The following is an 18,178-nucleotide window of genomic DNA, read 5'->3' as shown; positions in this document are numbered from 1 at the left end:
CCACAAGACATTCTCTGGATATTTCCATAATCAGGAACATTTCTGCTGAATTACTGCTCACTGGCAAAAAAAAAAGTCATCAACCAAGATGCTAACATGGCTGTGTTGGGCCTGGATCTTTCTGATAGTGTTCTCATCCTTTTTTACTGGCTACCAGGTACATATGAATTCAAACAGAGTAGGTAGAAACCAGCACCACAGCATCTTTCCTCTTCCTCAGATACAGTGTTGAACGTGTATCCTGTGATTTGTTCCCACAGGCCCCACTAGAAAATGATGCAGAAGGCACATCTCTCAAGAAAAGCCCCTCTGTCTTCTTCCTGGTGATGTCCTGCCACCATTGATTATCAAACACATATCTTTGTTAAACTTTCTCAAAACCATGGGCTGTGGGGCCTGGGAAGGATAACTGTAGCAACAAGAATCCTTTGCTTGTTTTTTGGCAATTGGAAAGCATTGAAATATGCTTTTTAAGTACAGTCAGCTGGCATGGGATTTTTGTTTTTACATTAAAGCCAAAGAGCATTAGGACACACTGTACTAACTCCTAACAGCAGACAGTACCTGCTCCAAAGCTTTATCTTCCAAGCAGGCTGGACAAAGCAGCATTTCAAATGTACAGGTAGGGAAAGGAGGAACAAAGACTTCACTGAAGGTCACACAGGAATCTGTTGCAGGGCAAGGCTGATTTCCCAAAGTCTCAATCCACTTAGACATTGGAAAAAGCAATGAAACACAAGTATGTACTAAATTTGGCACAGGTTTTTAAATGATGCATTGCTATAAGGGAACAAGAAGCTCTACTCACGCTAACCCAGACACCAAAAGAACACATCAAGGAAAACTAGTTACTCACTCCACCCAATCTATCTGATCACCTTATATTTCCTAAGTCAATAAGACCTTTCTTGGCCAGACAATCCAACCCACAATTTAGCTCTCATTACAAATCAGACACACTAAACTACTTTCTCCCAAGGGCTGCAGAAGATAAAAGGCCAAGTAAGGAAGGAGGCAACATTTTGGTACTTGGCTTCATCTAACAGCTTTGGGTATTCTTAAAAGCCTCAGCATTGATTATTTTCTTTAAATAGCAATGGCTTATTGAGAAACCTTCCACCCATTTTAATGCATGAGGTTTTCCTTGAGTAGGAAAGAAAGCAAAAACTGTCCTGCCAAGGCATGTTTGTCAAAGAGTTTTGGATACCCCGTCCTGGCAAAACACTTTGAAGTCAAAGTAAGTTAACACTGGTGCTGAAGGGCTAAGAGGGGAAACTTGGAGATGAAGGGAAATAAAGCATGGACTGACACAGAACAATACTGGGACTGAGCTCCAGTTTGTGCTTCAGCCAACGGCATGAGCCAATGCTGCAATTTGTGTGTATCCAAAGGAGCTAAAAGCTCATGGCATGCAAAGCAGCACAGCTCTCCTGTGGTCTCTGCACAACTCGAGGCAAAAGGAACAGAGGAATTAATTTCATCAAGCCAAATCACCGACACCCTGCTGTTACATAAAAGCCTGTTTTCTGGGGAACGTTTCCAAAGATGCTGTCATTTGGGCTGTTTTGATTAAAGTGACACAGTCAGGTTCAAGATGAGATACACTGCAGACTGAGAAACACTCCAGTTTGACAGAATCTCCCACTCCCTTTTCAAACCTCACACTGCTTGTCTCTTCCTTCCGTTGCCACGTTTTCACATGGAAAACAAGCATGGCAGTTGCACTGCCTGCTTCTCAGATGCTAATACAAGGCTGTGATAAAAGGACTGCAGAAGGCCTCAGGGAGATGTTTAAAACCCAACTCAAACAGATAAAAAGATGACTATTTAAGTTTGCCTGAGAAAGTTTCCACACATATTGGAAACCCCTTGAGGCAAGAATTGCCCTTCTGTTCTCAGTTTAATAGCCAGTTGTACAAATTATGATTGCACAATTACTTTTATAAGGTTTTCAATTATACAAAGAATGTATCTTATCAAGGTTTATAACTCTGAGAAATAAAACCCAAACCCCCAAACACTCTGCATTCAAGTTGTATGACCCACTAGTGCTCAATCAGCAATGAGATACCAACACCAAGACCCTTCCCTTACCAACAGATTTACAGCATAGGCTACAATGAACTTTTAGACAAGCAAACACAAGCACCACAGCACAGTGCAGCTGATACAGATACTTCCATGATTCAATACCCACAGCCTCATGGTGTGCTTTCATACCCTCCCTCTTGTGTCAGCATTTTAGCAGTCAGCATTCTTGGGCAGTTTCTGTATGCCTCAATGGCTGGAAGCTCAAATTCCAAGCAGTCTGCAGCACTGGCATTGGCCTGCTGGAAGCTACTCACCTGCAAAGCTGGCTGCATTACACAGAGGATCAGAAGGAACATGGTCATGGAAGGAGAAGGGGAAGGAGGAGGGGAAGGAAGGGTCAAAGGTGGAACCACTGAGAATACAGAGCCTTGTGTTCTCCCTGGCTGGGGACCAGCTATGTCAAAGAAAATCTGAGCAAAAACTCTAATCTATCATAAAAACAATAAGTGAAACAGGCCTCCTTGTTTATCCAGTAAAGCAACTTGTGTGTCCCTACTGCTCCCTTTTACAGACGCGTCTCTCAGCTGAGCACAGGAACCTCAAGTCACACAGCTGATCAAAGACACTGAATGTGTTTCACATCCAAACCTGGGCACAGGCTGCTGTTGACATTTACATTTCAAAACTTCTTTCTGTTGAGGAAAAGTGTGATCCTCTTCTCTTTCAAAGCCACTGCAATTGTACCAGACAAGAGGAGTCCCCACAAGGCCTAGAACGACTCAGGGGTGATAGCCTGTCTATTCAGAAACAAACACAACTGTAGCAGTCTGCAATCAGCATTATTCATATCTGAATATTCAGTGCCAGTTGTCTGGCATAGAGACATCACAAAGGTACACATCAAGAGACAATGACCAAGAGACAAAGGAAGGAGACTGTTTCCAACAGAAGACAACAGGTCTGAGCAGCAACACAAAGAATCCCAAAGCACCTCCACAGCTGCTGTCAGCCTTGTAATGATGGATGCAAGGTGACACCTTCTAATCTTTTCTGTGCAAATGGCACGAGGGGAAGCACTACACACTTTCTAACAAGCAGAGCACCTCTATCCATGGTGATCCTGGCCCTTCTCTCAAGGCTGCTCTAAGAAGTTGAACTGGTTTAAGCTGTGCACGCACACACGCAGAGCTCACAGGGCAATTTCCTCACCTCAGCTAACAAATCTGATGGTGTGGCTGTTTTTTCTGAACACAAATTTTATAAGCTGAATAAACTTTATGGAACAGTTGATTGCCAAGGCAGTCAAAACCTGGAAACTTGATGCCTGACCACAGCCAGGCACTGCAGGCTCCAACAAACACTCCAAGAAAGTTTAGTTTTCACACTTGCAAAAGATCCTCTTCCTGGCCTGCTCCCTCTGCAGCAAAGGCTCCTGACTTAGTGGCACTGAAAGCTTTTAATTTAGGTTATCCACAAGGTCCTTCTTGTGATCAACACATCACAAAACAGGACAAAATTCTTCCACCCTCCTCCACTCAGACCCCACTCCACCATCCATCCCTTGCTTCTTCACTGCAAAGTGTCTTGTTAGGCTGGCAAAAAAACCACAAGGGTCTGAGCAGCAACTCATCCATCTTTGGGAAGCTGTCTTGCATCAGACAACCTTCCTTTTAAGTATGGGCCTTAGTGTAGTCGCTTGGTACAGCCTGGAGTTTAACACAGAGAACATCTCCAGACACTTTGCCTCCAAGTCACAAGCATGCAACAACCCTTTGGCTATGCTGACATGCATATACATGAAGTAGTACTATCAGGAAGGTAATTTATGCAGTCCTGCTGGAAATGAGAAGGAGGAGGCAGGATCATGGGAAGAGACAGACCACCTGTAAGCACTCCAGAGGCCCAGATCTGGAAACCTGTACCCTGCAGCTATTTTCAAGATCACTTGGGAAAAATAGAAAGTCAGCTCACACACAGTTCCTTTAGGCTGAGAGTCCATTCCCCAAAGCAAAACTGCAGCACTGGTTAAGGCCAGGCAGTTCCAGAGCAAGTGACCTGCCATGCAAAGCCCAGCACCTGCGGGTCAGGTCGGGCACCTACCTTGGAGATGAGCTCATCGTGGTTGGCGAGATGAGCCCTGCAGTGGATGCAGCTGTAGGTCCTGTGGCACGAAGGCAGATATGCCTGGAAAGTCTTGGACCTTGTCATCTTCACCATTGGAGCCACGGAGCGCTGGGTGAACTCTGGGGTGGCCCAGGAGGCACTCCCGCAGGACGGGTCGCACGGGAAACACCGGAACACACAGGTAAAGGCCGTGGTTTGGCAGGTGATGGGTGTGGGGCAGGCTCCACACGCTGGTGAGGCTTCAGAGGAACAGACTTAGGGCAGAGGGAATGGGGGGCTTCACACCAACCTGTGTACATAAAAAGAACAGAGATGGAACAGTCAGCTCACAAAGGTGGCCCACAGGATGATCAGAGCGCAGAGTCAGAGCAGTCAGGAGACAGGTGTGATGTCTGCAGATTAGATCAAGGAGGATGGAGCTTTATTCACAGCTCAGCCACTGACTCACTGCTCTGGCATCTTCCTGCTTCTGTTATCTACCATCTTCCTATCTCTCCAATCTTGCAATCTCTATTCATTCTTCCAGCACTTAATGGGGTTGGAAATGACTACAAAGGTGCAAAGATGATAAGGCCGGTGATTTCCATCAAGCCCAGTCTCCCAGACACCTCCAGGGAACTGCACATACCAAAGTCCAACTCTACCACCCTTTGGAGAAGCTCTCTGTTAGCTAGAGAGACAGTCAGGACCCACAGCCAGCTCTGTCAGCTGCTGCCTCTGTGACCCACTGATGTGACAGCCCAGAATCCCACAGGAAAGCTGGGAGCTGGAGGTGGGTTTCCTCAGCCACCAAGAAGGTTAAGTCACCAAACCAGTTCTTCTCTCCATTCTGTCCTAGTTTCCACATGGGAAATGGAGGATTACTTCATCACAATCTCTTTATAACTCCCTGCAAACTCTGAGGGTACTCTATAAACTGCACTCTAGTATATTTTTTTAACTTGAAACATCTGTCAGCAACCAAAGCGAGAACAGCCTCCAAAGGCTATTCTTGATAGCAAGGGATAGTTAAAAGTCCTATTCAGGATGGAAGCACCTTTTTACTATCCACCATCATCTGACAGAACCTGCAAGGCAGCTCAAGTCTGGCTCTCTTTTTCTGTTGGCAGAAATCACTTTTTCAGATCACACACCTATAAGGGCTTAGCAGCTACAAATAGTTCTTTTGAAGATGGAAGAAGCATCAAGGATAAAGGAAGCAGCTCCCCTCCCTCCCTGATCCACGGTGTGCGTGCATGCTCTAGAAATTAATCATGAACTCTGGCTGCTTCTCCCATGAACATTTTCCTTTCCATAAAATGTGTGATTCTGTTCAGTTTGAGTCTGCTCTTTGTGTATCAAACGCTGGAATGACACACACACACCCCCAAAGCAGGGAATAAACCCCCTACACTTGACCTGCAATGGAAATTTCTGAAGTGGACAAGCCAGAAAAGCACAAGAGCTTAAGAGCAGGTCTCTAAGTCGGTATGAAAAACTCATCTGAAGCACAGCAGATAATCTTCCAGGTTAGAATAAAGCCAGTCCAGGTCACTACGTGGCTACGCTACTAAAATAGCTCCCTGCAGTTTGTGTGTTAAGCTGGCTCTGCTGCTGCTCAGAGCACCAGCCACATGTCCAGCCCACGGTATGCTGCAGAGATGCTGAGGAAATACACAACTCTGGCTTGCTGAGGAAACTGCCAAAACAGCAGGCTGGAAATCGGGGAACTGAAGGCTAGACCCAAGAACACTGTCGTAGGAGGCAGTCCTGAAGAACCCAAACACATTTAGAGGATCTGGTCTGCCCAGTGTTAGCATCAGTCAGAAGGATTTCAACACTATCCAAGTCATATTGAAAACAACAACAAAAACCAGAGTGTGACTCCAGTGCTGCTGTTTGAGGGAAGCCTCACGTGTGATCAGATCTGCAAAACAACCTCGTTGCTTAGGTACCAAAGCACCACTTATGGAAAGCCTTGTCTTCAACACTTCTGCTCCTAAGTCTTTTTGTCATGGCTTAAATAGAAGATTTGAGGTATCCAAATTGCTTTAGTGTTTCTGAAAGCATTACCCACTGAATCTACTGCCAGCTGGCCAATCCCTGAAAGCCAGGCACGCTACCTGCAAGCTTTCCAGTACAAGCACTATGCTGCAGGGCTGTCACAGGCTCACAAGGGCATCACTTGGTGCAAAGCTGCATTGTATTCCAACCATACACAGTGCTCAACAAGAGGCAGACACCAGTAAGACAACAGGTTTTGCTGGGGAGCAGAAGGAAAATGTTTCAGAAGGCAGCTCCCTTACAGCCAAATGGGGAAAGAAAAAGTGTCTTACTCATCCAGCAAACAGCTGATAAAGCACATTGATCATGATCATAACAGTCAGCACTTACATAGCACTTGTCATCCTTAAAGCTCTTTGCAAACACTACCTAATCAGATTAATCTTTTTCAATTAAAGTTACAGAGAGAGCTTTGGAAGAGCCATCCTGACACAGAAAGGCTGACTTCCCAGCTTGTTAGGAACTAAAGCTCCCCTGGTTCAGTCAAAAGGGCTCCAGCCAGGAATTCATCTGGCCAACCTGCAGCTAAGCAGACTGCCTGTGCACTGTTTGGTACACAGCTACATCTCTGCATTTTAGCAAGATTTGTCTTTTACACTAATCAGGGAAGGGAAATCAGATGGTTTTCACCTGCAACCTGCCCCACTTCATCACATGCACCAGAATTTTGTCAAACTGAGTTGGATTTGCATTAGTGTGGTTTTTTTCCCTCCAAAGCAAGAAGCACTCTGAGGACTGAACCTGAAGTTTGCACAGGGCAGAAACAAGATGCAATACAAAGCAGAAACCTTCCTTATTTTATGCTGATTAGATGTAAGTAAAAGCCTTTCTGAACTACCCAAGTGCCAACCTTGACAGTCACAAGACAACGGAACCAGCCCCAAATTCCAAGCCCTTGATTCAGCAGCTGATATGCTATAGCCCAGCTGTAACAGATCTCAGAAGCTGGAATTTGTGAGCCATGTGCCTTGTCCACCAAGTGCACGGAAGCAGAAGACTAAGTGTGCTCTTCCTCAGGCCAAGTGCAATCGGATTCCGAGGCAAAACACCAAGCTCTGTCTGAAAGAAACAGATTACCATCTGGAGGAAAGTGCAAGGAAGGACTGGCAATCACTTCACCCAATTTCTGAATGAGAAACCACACTGTGTCTAAACCTTAGGTCTCATTCATTTGTAATGAAATGGTGAAACTCCCTCTCTGTTCTCTTCTTCAGCATGGATAGATATACCAACCACAAGTTTTCCTACTCTCCTCCCATACTGCTGTGCCAAACATTAGTGTTCTATCAGCTGCCTAGCACTGCAACACAAGAGCTGGAGAAAGCAGTCCAAAGGCAACCTCAAAGCCAAATAGAGACATAAGTGATACCCAACTAGAAGAATATAGGAGTAATCCCTTAATTTGTTGTTTGTTGAGCCCTCTCTGCCCAGTTCTCCTGAGTATTAATGCTCTAGAGTAACAAGTAAACCAGGAATATTACAACTGCATTTATCTACCAGGAAAATGAACACACACACACAGAGGCAGGAATTATCTGCTGCATATAGCTTTCTGCAAAGGCATTTTGTAAGCATTCATTTATTTGACCTCATAACACATTCAACATCAGCAAAATCATTTGACCTTTTAGAAGTGGATAAAAAAAACCCCAAACACATTCAAGTGAGATGATATCAGGACACAGATTAACTGCAATTCCTCTTCTCAGTACTGTGTTGAGAAGGCAAACCAAACTGAACAAAGATTTGTGATCTAAGATCTTAGTGGGTAACCAAGGTATGAAACTGCCTTGAGAAAAACTTCAGAGAAGTTCATATATGGTAGCCTCAGCTTCATAAAGGCATCACCTGCATTCAGCATTCAGCCTGACAGTCTGATCTCTTGTGTGTGCTGTCTACCAACAGCTCTGTCATCATAGCAAGGGAGAGGAGGGCAAAATAATAGGAAATGCATTCTTACGAGCACAGTTAGTAGCTTTAGGGACCTTGGATTACTTGATTCTCCTGCCCAGTACTGTCAGAGTGACAAACACCCACCAGTAACATCAGCCAGTGTTTTTCTTCCATCATTCTTCAAGAGAAATTTCTCTCTGGGATGAACACACTCAAGTCAATGGAGCAAAAACCTCTGCACCTTGATTTTAATTACTTCATGAGAAGTCAGAAGACTGGTTTAGACAAAAGGAAAGAATTCTAGAGGAAAAGCTTCCCAAGTCATTTATTGTGGCTGTGGGAGAATCAGCTGAATGCCCTGTGTGCGTTAGGGCCACTCAGCTTAACCCTGCTAAGTCTGAAGCAGATTCCACCTCCACAAAGGAAACATCATGACACATTTTGCCATTCAAACAATTTTTTGGTTCAGTATTCCCCCTCCACCTGTTCAACAGCTCCTTTTCCCATGAAGCTGTTAGCAATTCAGGAAACAGAAAGAGGAGAAACACCAGGTTCGTGCCAAACACTTGCCAGACAAGGCTAGTGCTTGTACAAGTCCACATGCCACAAGAGCAGAGAACAAAAACCATCACTCTCAAGTCTAATTTTGCATGAAAGTCCATGTGCAATGCAGCTCAGATGCAAATATCCCCATTCACTCTGGCAGGACAAACAACAGGTTTGTTGGGTCTGAGGGCTTGCTTTGGGGATTACTTGATTTTTAAGACAAACTTTAGTCTCTTAAATACTTATTAGAACATAGCAAATGCCACAGAAAGCTGCCTGTAGAAGCTCTGAAAAATATCCATCTGTTCAGAAACTCAGCCTTTCTTCTTTGGTGCCTCTTCTCATTAATATAGAAAGAGCTAGAGATGTACTTATGCCAAGTGCAATGAAAGGACAAGAGGCATTGGCTTTGGAGAGCTTTCCATTTCTACAGGGCCACAAACTGTTGCTCCAGGTTCTTAGCATGAGTCTAAGAAAATGCTTGAGGTAAGCACACTTACCAGGGCTTTCTCAACCTGACAACTGCATTCATGATGCTTAACGTGCTGCAGTTTGAAACAGGAAGGCTAGTCTCTAAGGTGATGTGCTGAAATTGGAGTCTAAGTTTTATGTCCAGTTTTGCCAGTCTCCTCTATGGAATAAAACTTATGTCAGAGTGTCAGTTGCTGAACTCTCAGTGACATCTGGCACAACTAAAGAGCTTTCATACTCTGATGACGTAGTAACACAACAAAATAGGCTGGTTTGGGGCAGCTCTGCAAATCCTCACTACCAAAAAGGACTGCAACAGCTTTGGAAAAGATGAAGCCAGACTACCTGAAGGTAAGAGGGTAGGATGTACATCAGGAAAGCTGCTGAAAGAAAGGATGAACATCCTGAATTTAAACAGGGAACACAAGGGAAAGCCAAGAGCAGAGTTTAAATAGCACATGGGCGTACACAATGTACCTTTACTCCTTCAGTATCAAGTTTCTGAAATGCACTGATTTCAAACACTTGATGACACTGCCTGCAGCTCAGCAGTACCAGCACGACCAACAAAAGTCATCACTGATACATGAACCAAGTGTCCTCTAATGTCTGAGGTCCTTCAGCTCATCCTCCAAACCCCATGAGTCCTTGGAGACAGCAAAACAGGAGAAATGGTGTAAGATGGACAGCAGGAATCCTCTGAACTTGCTTTTATCAGACACACACGGATATAATTGGGTTATAAATAATAGTATGGAGCAGGTTTCTCACTGAGACCACCTTTGACTAGAAGTACTAGGAATTTAACCCCCTGTATTCCTTTGGATATCTCCTAGCAAGCCACTTCACTCCTGTGGGGCCTGGTTTTCTCTTCTGCACAGTGGAGACAGCATCCTTCACTCCTGGGAAGCACTTTACAATTGTGAGAAAACAGATATGGATGGATGAAGGCAACACTGATGGCAGTTTTGCAGACAACTGCCAGGTAACCACTAGAGGGCATTAAAAAGATTCAGCAAAAAGCAATTGAAGGTTCTCTGGCCACGGGTGGCTCAGGGACAGGCACCCCAGCAGCCACATTGGATCTGCCACACTCCACACACCACAGCCAGTCTGTCAGGAAAAACATCAGTGCTACTATTCTGCTGAACAGCTATCAATACCAAACCTCTCAAAACTTGTCACTGCAATTCACCACGTTTTAAAGGTTGGGTTTAGTTGCTTGGTTCTTTCTTCTTTTCTTTGTTTTAAAAAGGCAATATGTCAGTCTCTGCTCTATCACAACTCTTCTCATCAAAAGTAGACTCAGCTCTCATACCACAAATGTCCTGGTCCCTCTCTGTCAGATAGGCTTTCTACAAAGATGACACAGAAGGTACATCAATATGAGTTGAAACTTAAAAGGAACAATCAGCAAATCTTTAAAGCTCCCTTTTGGGTCTGTCTAGGTTTGCCACTCTACACTATTCGTCCATAGCAAGTTTTTTTACACAGTTCATTTCTTTTCTGTCAATTTGGAGATTAAATACAATGGTAAAGTTTCATCTATTGTTTTTTTGCAATAGGCAGCTTCCATATCAGGGCATTTCCAGGTTCTCAGGGGCAACTGTGTGGCAAGAAGCCAGTCCAGAGGACTCCTGTGTTCCAAGGAAAAGCTTCCTTGTTCTGAACTACAGCTGGCAAGAGCAAGCACGGGTTAAAGCAACACAGTGAGGATGGTACAGAGGCTTCTTTCCTGGCTGCAGACAATATCAGATGATCACCAGAACCTTCTGACTTGATCTGCAGTTCTAAAGGCTGGGCTCAGAACCTGTAGTGCCAGAGCTGCAAACTCGTCTCTCCCCGCAATTCAGAACACAGTGTGCTGCTCAAAACAACCCAGGCAGGCACTGCTGAGAAGCAGGAAAGGGAAACCCTTGTGGAAACATTCACCAAATTCTCCCTTTAGAATGCCATCTCAAAAGGCACAGGACAGCTAGGACAGACATCACCTCTCAGGGTTGCCTTCAAAATCTGTCACCTTCTCTGGGCCTGTCTCCAAAAGTACATGAGCACAGACCACAAGAGCCATCCTCAAGCAGGGAATGACTGACACCCTGGGCTGAATCCTCTTCCCACTCTCCTGCGAGTTGCCTGGCAGCAATATCTTTCCAACACAGCAGAGCTTGTGCTGCTGATAAGAAGCAGTATGGTAAGTGTTCTATCTGCAAGCTGCCCACCTTTGCTTTGCAGGTACAGTCCATCACAGATGAATTAAGAGCAGGTACAGCAGCGGCCAGTGCACGTCACAAACACAGGACATGGAGCAAAGCACCACACTGGGCCAGGGGAAATTTGAAACAAGCCAGTGCTTTTGCTCTCCCAGCAAATCCCACTTGTGCCACAAATAAACAAAACCTGCAAGCTGAACTAATTTAAAACACCAGTGACTATTTCCTCCTCTACACTTGGTGAAAGCTCACGCCAGCATCCCCCGCAGTGGGAGAACAGTCCTTCAGCTGAATTGGCCAAGCTGGTACGATACACACCAGCAGGAGAACAGCAATGGCTCCAGCACACTGAACAAGGGAGCTCTGCAATTCATACTCATCCTTCTGCTGAAGAAAGCTTTGTGCTCAACGTGATGGTTGCATCTGGAGCCATAGACTGAGGGCATCATACTTTACCAGTACTACGCACACACAGACTTCTACAAAATGAAAGGAGACCCTCACCTTTGGTATAAATCTGAACTAAAGTCATAGCAAAAAAATCTTCCCATTTAACTGACCAATTACTGACAAAATGGAAACACTCTTCAACTCTCCAATTTCTCTTCTTCATTTGTTTTAATTGTAGGATGGCCCAAATAACCTCATTTCATCCCATTTCTTTGCTACTCCTTACACTGCTCTGTTATCTTCCTTTTTGGTAAATGTAGGTATGACTAGGATTCAATTAATTTGGTTTGCTGGATGGATCATCTGTTTCCATGATAAAGGCTGAGCACTGACACAGGGAACACAGTGAGAACATTTATCTATTGCAAGGATCCTTCCAATATCCTAAAGTCATTTGCAGCTGAACGAAGGATCTGCCACAGCTGCCTGTCATGACGTAGTATTTGCAAGCTCCTCTTGTCAAATCCTGTAAGTTTTCATCTGCTCACAAAACCCATCTGCTCAGAGGGTTCTTCCCAGGAGCATCTTTTAACTAGCCTTGCAGTGCCCAGAAGCACATCTGTCACAGGAGAGGCAGCCACTTCAGTTTCTACTCTTGTACTTCTGTCTTCTTCTGAGGAAACTGAAGGATAAGATGTTGAATTCTGACCAACCTCTGTCAGTAACATTTTTAATGCAAGTTACTATGTTAACAAGGTACACATTCTCCCTGGCAGTTCAGTCATCATCTGTCCGGCTTTGATTTAGCAACACATATGTCAAGAGAACAAAGTCAGGTGGAGATTTACAGCTTAAATCCTCACACGACAGATACTTTATAACTGAATCTAGGTTAAGATGGTCAAGTCAGCTGTTACTTTGCCAGTTTCTGCCATTAGCTCCTCCTGGATATCCTCACTTGCCTGCACGTTACTGCCAAGGTACATGAACTGACTCACCTCTCACAGCTCTGTGCCTACTGACACAGGCTTGAGCTGGGAGTGCCTGGGATTCTCATTAAGATTCCCCCCCCACAGTTAATAATTAACTCCACCTTTTTTTTTCTGATGCTGGACAATGTGTTTTTAATAACACACTGCTCAAGTCATCCTTTAGCAACATTTCATCAGTGAAACTTCAATCTTCCAGGGTTCTGCGGCTGACCGATGCCTGTCACACTGTGCTGTTTCTGTGCCCGTAATGAAGTCACTGCCAATGAGAAAGAGAAGAGAGTGCAGTTTGGAGACCTCTCTGCCTTCTCTCTTAGTGCATCAAAAAGTTCTCTGAAGGACAGTTCAAAGCATCCTCAGCTTTTGAAACTTTTAATAGCCTTTGCTCGACCTTGGCAGCTTCGTTCTGTGCAAGTCACAATGGCAGTAAAGATGAAAAGACAACTCAAAAAAGCAAAGATTTTTGTGAGTCAGCAAAACATCAAACCTTTTAACAGGCTGTACCAACACCTGATCAGCTGTAGAAGAAATGATCCCTGGGTGGATGTGTAAGTCTGAGCAGAGACCGGAAGGCAGCTCTTACAGGTTGCACTCCCATAACCAGTGACTCACACTGCCTGGCACTATCATTCATTCAAGCAAGAGTGAAGCAGGGATAATAGCTATTTACTAAAAACAGGGGAGTGTGATTAGCTTTAATTAGCATTGTCAAATGACTTGAGATTGTCAGGTACAAGATGTGGGACAACTAAGTCTCGTTAATTATGTTACTTCCTGCAGCCTTAAGTGGCTTGGCCAGACCAGAGACGAAGCTGCTCCCGATGTCCAACACGTCCCACATGAGAAAACACCCCCAGCCAAGCCTATCACACATGGCTGCTGAACAGAGGGTCACAGAGCCAGAAGGCAAGAACAATCAGCTTAGGTGCTGCAAGACACTTACCTGCCCTGACAAACAAGGAACAAAAAGGCAAGTAAGATACGGTGGAAAACATACTCAGGGAGAGGACTGACTGCCAGACTTTGTGCAGGATGCTCTCAGGGCAACAAGGAGGGTGAAACAGACCCAGCAGCCCACCCAGAGTATTCTGGTTTCTTCCCCCACAAAGAAGACCAACTATAATCTGTCTTTGTTTGGGGCAAAAGAGATCCAGGCCCTCAACTGGCATCACACCACCAACAGACATGCTGACGAACCACCTATAGATCTGTTCTAAAGAACTGAAAGGCCCTTGAGTGAGAACAGTCTCTCTCTGCCATGGACTCCCCTTAGCTTCTGGAAGGAAAAGGAAACCCATCCTTAGCCTTTAGCTACTGAGGTTAGATCTAGAAGACAAGATCTCTAATTAACAAGTAAGAGAGAAGAACATCCTGATGGACCAACTTACAGGTTTCTGTCAAGAAGTGGGAAAAAAAGCAAGCTATGCATTTTGCTATGGTTTCAAAGTGATAAATACACTCTGCTACACCATTCTGCCTTGAACATCACTGATCAGCTTCCAGACAGCTGAGAGAATGGAACTTGCAATTTCTCCATTCCACACTCTGCTTGGTGATCCCTCTTGAAGCTCTAACACTTCATGGCTGACCTCTAACGAAGGGACTGCCTAAATTCAAGCAAACAAACGTTTGCCAGTTAATGAGTGAAGCCCAATGAAAGCCCAGATTTATTGGTGTTTCTTCAAGAGGCTTCCACACACACGGTCAAAGGCAAAGCTGTGATGCAAGAACAAGAAATAAATGGGCTTTACTCCTCTGCAATCCTTCCAAAGCTTGTGTAGTACCACACTAGATGAAGGAGCTCCTGCTCTCTAAACTGCTAGTCAGGCCCTGCACCAGAGTGACCAGTTCCTTAATTAAATTCTCTCTCAGCCACACGTATTCAATCCGTGACTCAAGGAGCCTTTGAGGGAATGTGGATTTACAGGTAGTGACACCGTCTTCCTCAACACAACCCTGACTCAACTACCCACACCAAACAGCAAAGAAAGGAAATTACTTGTTCAAAATCTGTGGATCCAGAGCACACAAGGGAGCTCAGTGACCAACACAGGTTTGCCAGTTATTCTGCTCCTGGCAGTGTGAGAGAGACACCTGCAAAAAAAAGCTTCAAATCAAAGAGAAAAAAGGAGAAAGGAAGGGAAATAAAATTAAAAAGAGGGGAAAAAAGAGACAAGGATTTGACACCTTCAGACAAAAGTAATGTCTCTGCTCCCTCCAGCATCCAACTTTAGCTTCAACACACAAGGCTTGCTTTTAAATGTTTTTTCAGCAAGAATCGAGGATCCAGTGAGAAAAGGAAAGTATTTTAGTTCTCTGCTCAAGCACTGCTGTTACACAGCGAACAATGTTTACAAGAAACCAGAGGCGTGGATCCCAACATGATGAGATCCTAAATCAAATCGATGGGAGTGCTCTGCAAGAATGAAGTCACCAAGTGCATCCTCTCCAGGCAGAATCCTCTCATGGATTATGAGCAGAGCTCTCTCAGTATCTGCTTGTTTACAACCACCTAGCTCAGCAGAGGCTTCTCTGGACTATCCAGCATAAGCTTTAAGTAATTATAAACACATTAGCAGAAAACCCTTATCTGGAGCATGTGGGCCCTGAAGAAGGCAGGATCAGGAAGGCAGGTGTACTGTCCCACCCTCTGCTTAAGTGCTGTCTGCAAGCTAAGAACACTCATTTGATGGGCTTGCCTTGTTCTGCATTTTAAGACAGAGACAAAAACCCTGACACGCAGGGACAGATCCACTGCAGTAAATTCTGAAGAAAGGGAGTGAGGATTCACCATTAAAACCCCATTTTAAACTGGAACATTTCAGATTCTTTTGGCTTCAAAAACCGGTATTAAAATCTAAGCGTACAGACCCATAGCTTGCCCCATGGCTACTTCTGTCATCTCACACTTATCTGTCTCTTCTGAGTCACACCCAGAAGTTTCTGCAGAGAAGCATGGGATAAAGGACCCTTGACACATCACCTTCTGAGCCTGGACCTCAGTAGAGTGCTCTGCAGAAGAGGAAGCTGCTACACCCTTAACCAGAGGCGAAAGAAACACAACAATCCAGCTGAGCTGCCCCTGCTCCCTGCAGTGGAGCAGTTTCAACGCAGAAACTGCCTGCCTTTAATGCCCAGCATCACTCAGGGTTGAGGATGCCGTCTCTACAGGCTGATCCAGGCGCCCTGCAATCTCTCTTTTGCCACACCAGGCATGATGTCACTCCTGTAGCATAGAGCCACAGCCTGCAGCTGGGAAAGGCCTGGTCTCCAGGGACTCCAGCAGCCGTGTTGGTAAATAGAGCAGCAGCAGGGCACTTCTCCCTGGGCAGCCGCCAGCCTCCCGGGCCGCGCTGGCAGCGGTTCAGGTGTCCCCAGCACCCGGCCGAGGATGCTGTACCTCTCCCTGCAGCCCTAAGCCAGAGCCTCCCGCACACCTTTGTGTCAGACACGGACCTCACCTGGGGTTTCAGGGTTTTATTACGTATTTACTTGCTAAAGAAAGACGGAGTGCGAGGAAGGGCCATCCCCTGCTCCTCCGGCGGTTACCTGGCACCGCCGCCAGCCCCTGCCCCGGGCCCGCAGGTCTCTCCTGTTGATCTCCCTGGCTGGAAGCGACCGAGGAAAAGTAAATCCCTCCGGCCTCGCCAGCGCGCTGCCCCTTGGACACTCTCCCGGGCTCGGACCTGTTGCCTTCCCCGCCTCCAGCCCCTCGCCCGGCCCCGCAGACAAAGGCCGCCGCTCGCAGAGCCCCGTTCAGCCGCTGCCGGCCCCGGGGCCGCCGCAGGCCCCCGGCCCTCTCCCGTGACGAGAGACCGCCTCACCGCCGGGACCGGCGGCCGGAGGGAAGCGTCCCCCCGTCCCGCGCGGCCGCCGCCGCTGCCCCAGCGCAGGGGGACACGCGCAGACACCCGACCCGGGGGGGGAGGGAGCGGAGGGGGAGGGACACGGACGCGGTGGTGGCGCAGCTCCGCGCGGCGGCCTCGCCTCGACCCCGCCGCCCCCTCCCCGCCCGCCGCCGCCCGGCCCTCGCCCCCCGCCGCACTCACTCGCCGCGGCGCGGCCGCCTCGAGCGCGTCCCCAGCGCAGACGGAGCGCGGCGGCCGACGCGCAGCAGCCAGCCCGCAGCGCCTCCCCTCCGCCACGGCCCGCCCCTTATAGGCGCCTCCGCCGGCCCGCCGCCGCGAGCGGCACCGCCGCCCGCCAATCGCCGCCCGCCGCCACATAGCAACACCCCGCTCATTGGCTACGCCCGGCCGCAGCCCATTTTTTCAGTAGCCCAATCAGAAGGCGAGGCCGGCAGGGGCGCTCCCGCCCCCGCGGCGCGCACCGTGCCCCCCCCACCGCGGGCAGCAGCTGGGCCGGCGGCAGCCAATGGGCAGCAGCTGCGCCGGCGGCAGCCAATGGGAGCGGCGCTGGCGCTGCCGCGTGGAGCGCGGGGGGGCGAACAACAAACAGATGCGCCGCCGCTTAAAGGCGCCGCGCCCCGGACACGGCACAGGGAGGCTCTGCACAGGCAGCCGCAGCGAACACACGGGGCACGGGGCACTGCACCAGCGCTGCCCCGGGGCCCTAGGGAATGGCTGCCCACAGCCTGGGGGGCAAAAGCGTGATAAGGAACCAGCTCTGGTTATCTCCCCCCTCAAACGCCCCAGGGGCTGCACTTGGGTTTTCCTCAGAAGGGCTTTAATTACAAGTCCTCATCCGTGCACAAGCAGCACCCATAGCAACAGTAAGGGCGAGGACCTGGCTTGGGTGCTTAAACGTGCCATAGGGTTGTAATTAGCATGAGGGCTAATTGCAAAGGAAGACAGGATTGATTTCTCCTCTTAAGCCTTAACCTGATCTTTTTTTCCACGGTGACCACGGCCATCTTGCACCTGAAGAGCCATCAGCACCAGGCCCAAAAAAGCACCAGGGCAAACTTACATGCATCACCTCCAAGGAGCTGTAACAGAGACAAAGAGCAGGTGGCTCCAACAGGATAAGTCAGGGGCTACTCACTGCACATTTCTGGTTTCAGCTCAGGACAGCACAGACATAGCCTACCCCTGTGAGTGCTGGGCACAAGGATTCATCCTGAGGCTAATAACACCATAAGCTACTGGTACTACCACATACAATTTAATGTGCTACTAAGGAGGATTCAAGCCCTCTGGTAGTTACAAGCTGCTAAACACACTCAAATGCAGAAGGAAATTGCTGTGTTATCTTTAAATGGCTACAAGAACAACAGGAGCCTACTCTGAAGGCTTATTTTAAGCTTCTTCTTTCTTAGATAACCTCCTTCCTCTTCAAGCCCCACAGCAGAAGCTCACAGATGGGTTTTTTAGGCCCTCACCAGCACAAAACAAAGCTGTCTCTAAGTGATCTAGACTGGGTTATGTGCAGGAAGTGGTGAAAAAAATTTGCCTGAACCTGAAATCACCCAGACTTCTGAAAAGTAACCACAAGTACCCAGCACTGAAATCATCAGCAAAA

The 18,178-nt window shown here is 47.2% G+C and overlaps 1 protein-coding gene across 5 annotated transcripts in view; it reads right to left on the bottom strand.

The window, feature by feature from the left end:
• YPEL2 (yippee like 2) overlaps nt 1-16,835 on the bottom strand; it is a 36,664-nt gene extending 19,829 nt beyond the window's left edge. Inside the window, exons 1-3 of one of the 5 annotated variants that reach the window (XM_062012474.1) lie at nt 16,747-16,835; nt 12,802-12,956; nt 4,132-4,444 (exon numbers count right to left, since the gene is read on the bottom strand). In XM_062012474.1, the coding sequence (XP_061868458.1) occupies nt 4,132-4,248 (117 nt within the window). In that variant the 5' untranslated portion in view covers nt 4,249-4,444; nt 12,802-12,956; nt 16,747-16,835. Of the gene's footprint in view, nt 1-4,131; nt 4,445-9,585; nt 9,974-12,801; nt 12,957-16,246; nt 16,703-16,746 lie in introns of those variants that run through there. The other 4 variants (XM_062012475.1, XM_062012471.1, XM_062012472.1 and 1 more) reach the window with 4 other exon arrangements.
• Nucleotides 16,836-18,178: the final 1,343 nt, after the last annotated feature.

Source organism: Colius striatus, chromosome 20, assembly GCF_028858725.1.
Source record: "Colius striatus isolate bColStr4 chromosome 20, bColStr4.1.hap1, whole genome shotgun sequence".
In the NCBI taxonomy this organism is placed as follows: Eukaryota; Metazoa; Chordata; class Aves; order Coliiformes; family Coliidae; genus Colius; species Colius striatus.
This window is presented reverse-complemented; position numbering and strand designations above follow the sequence as displayed.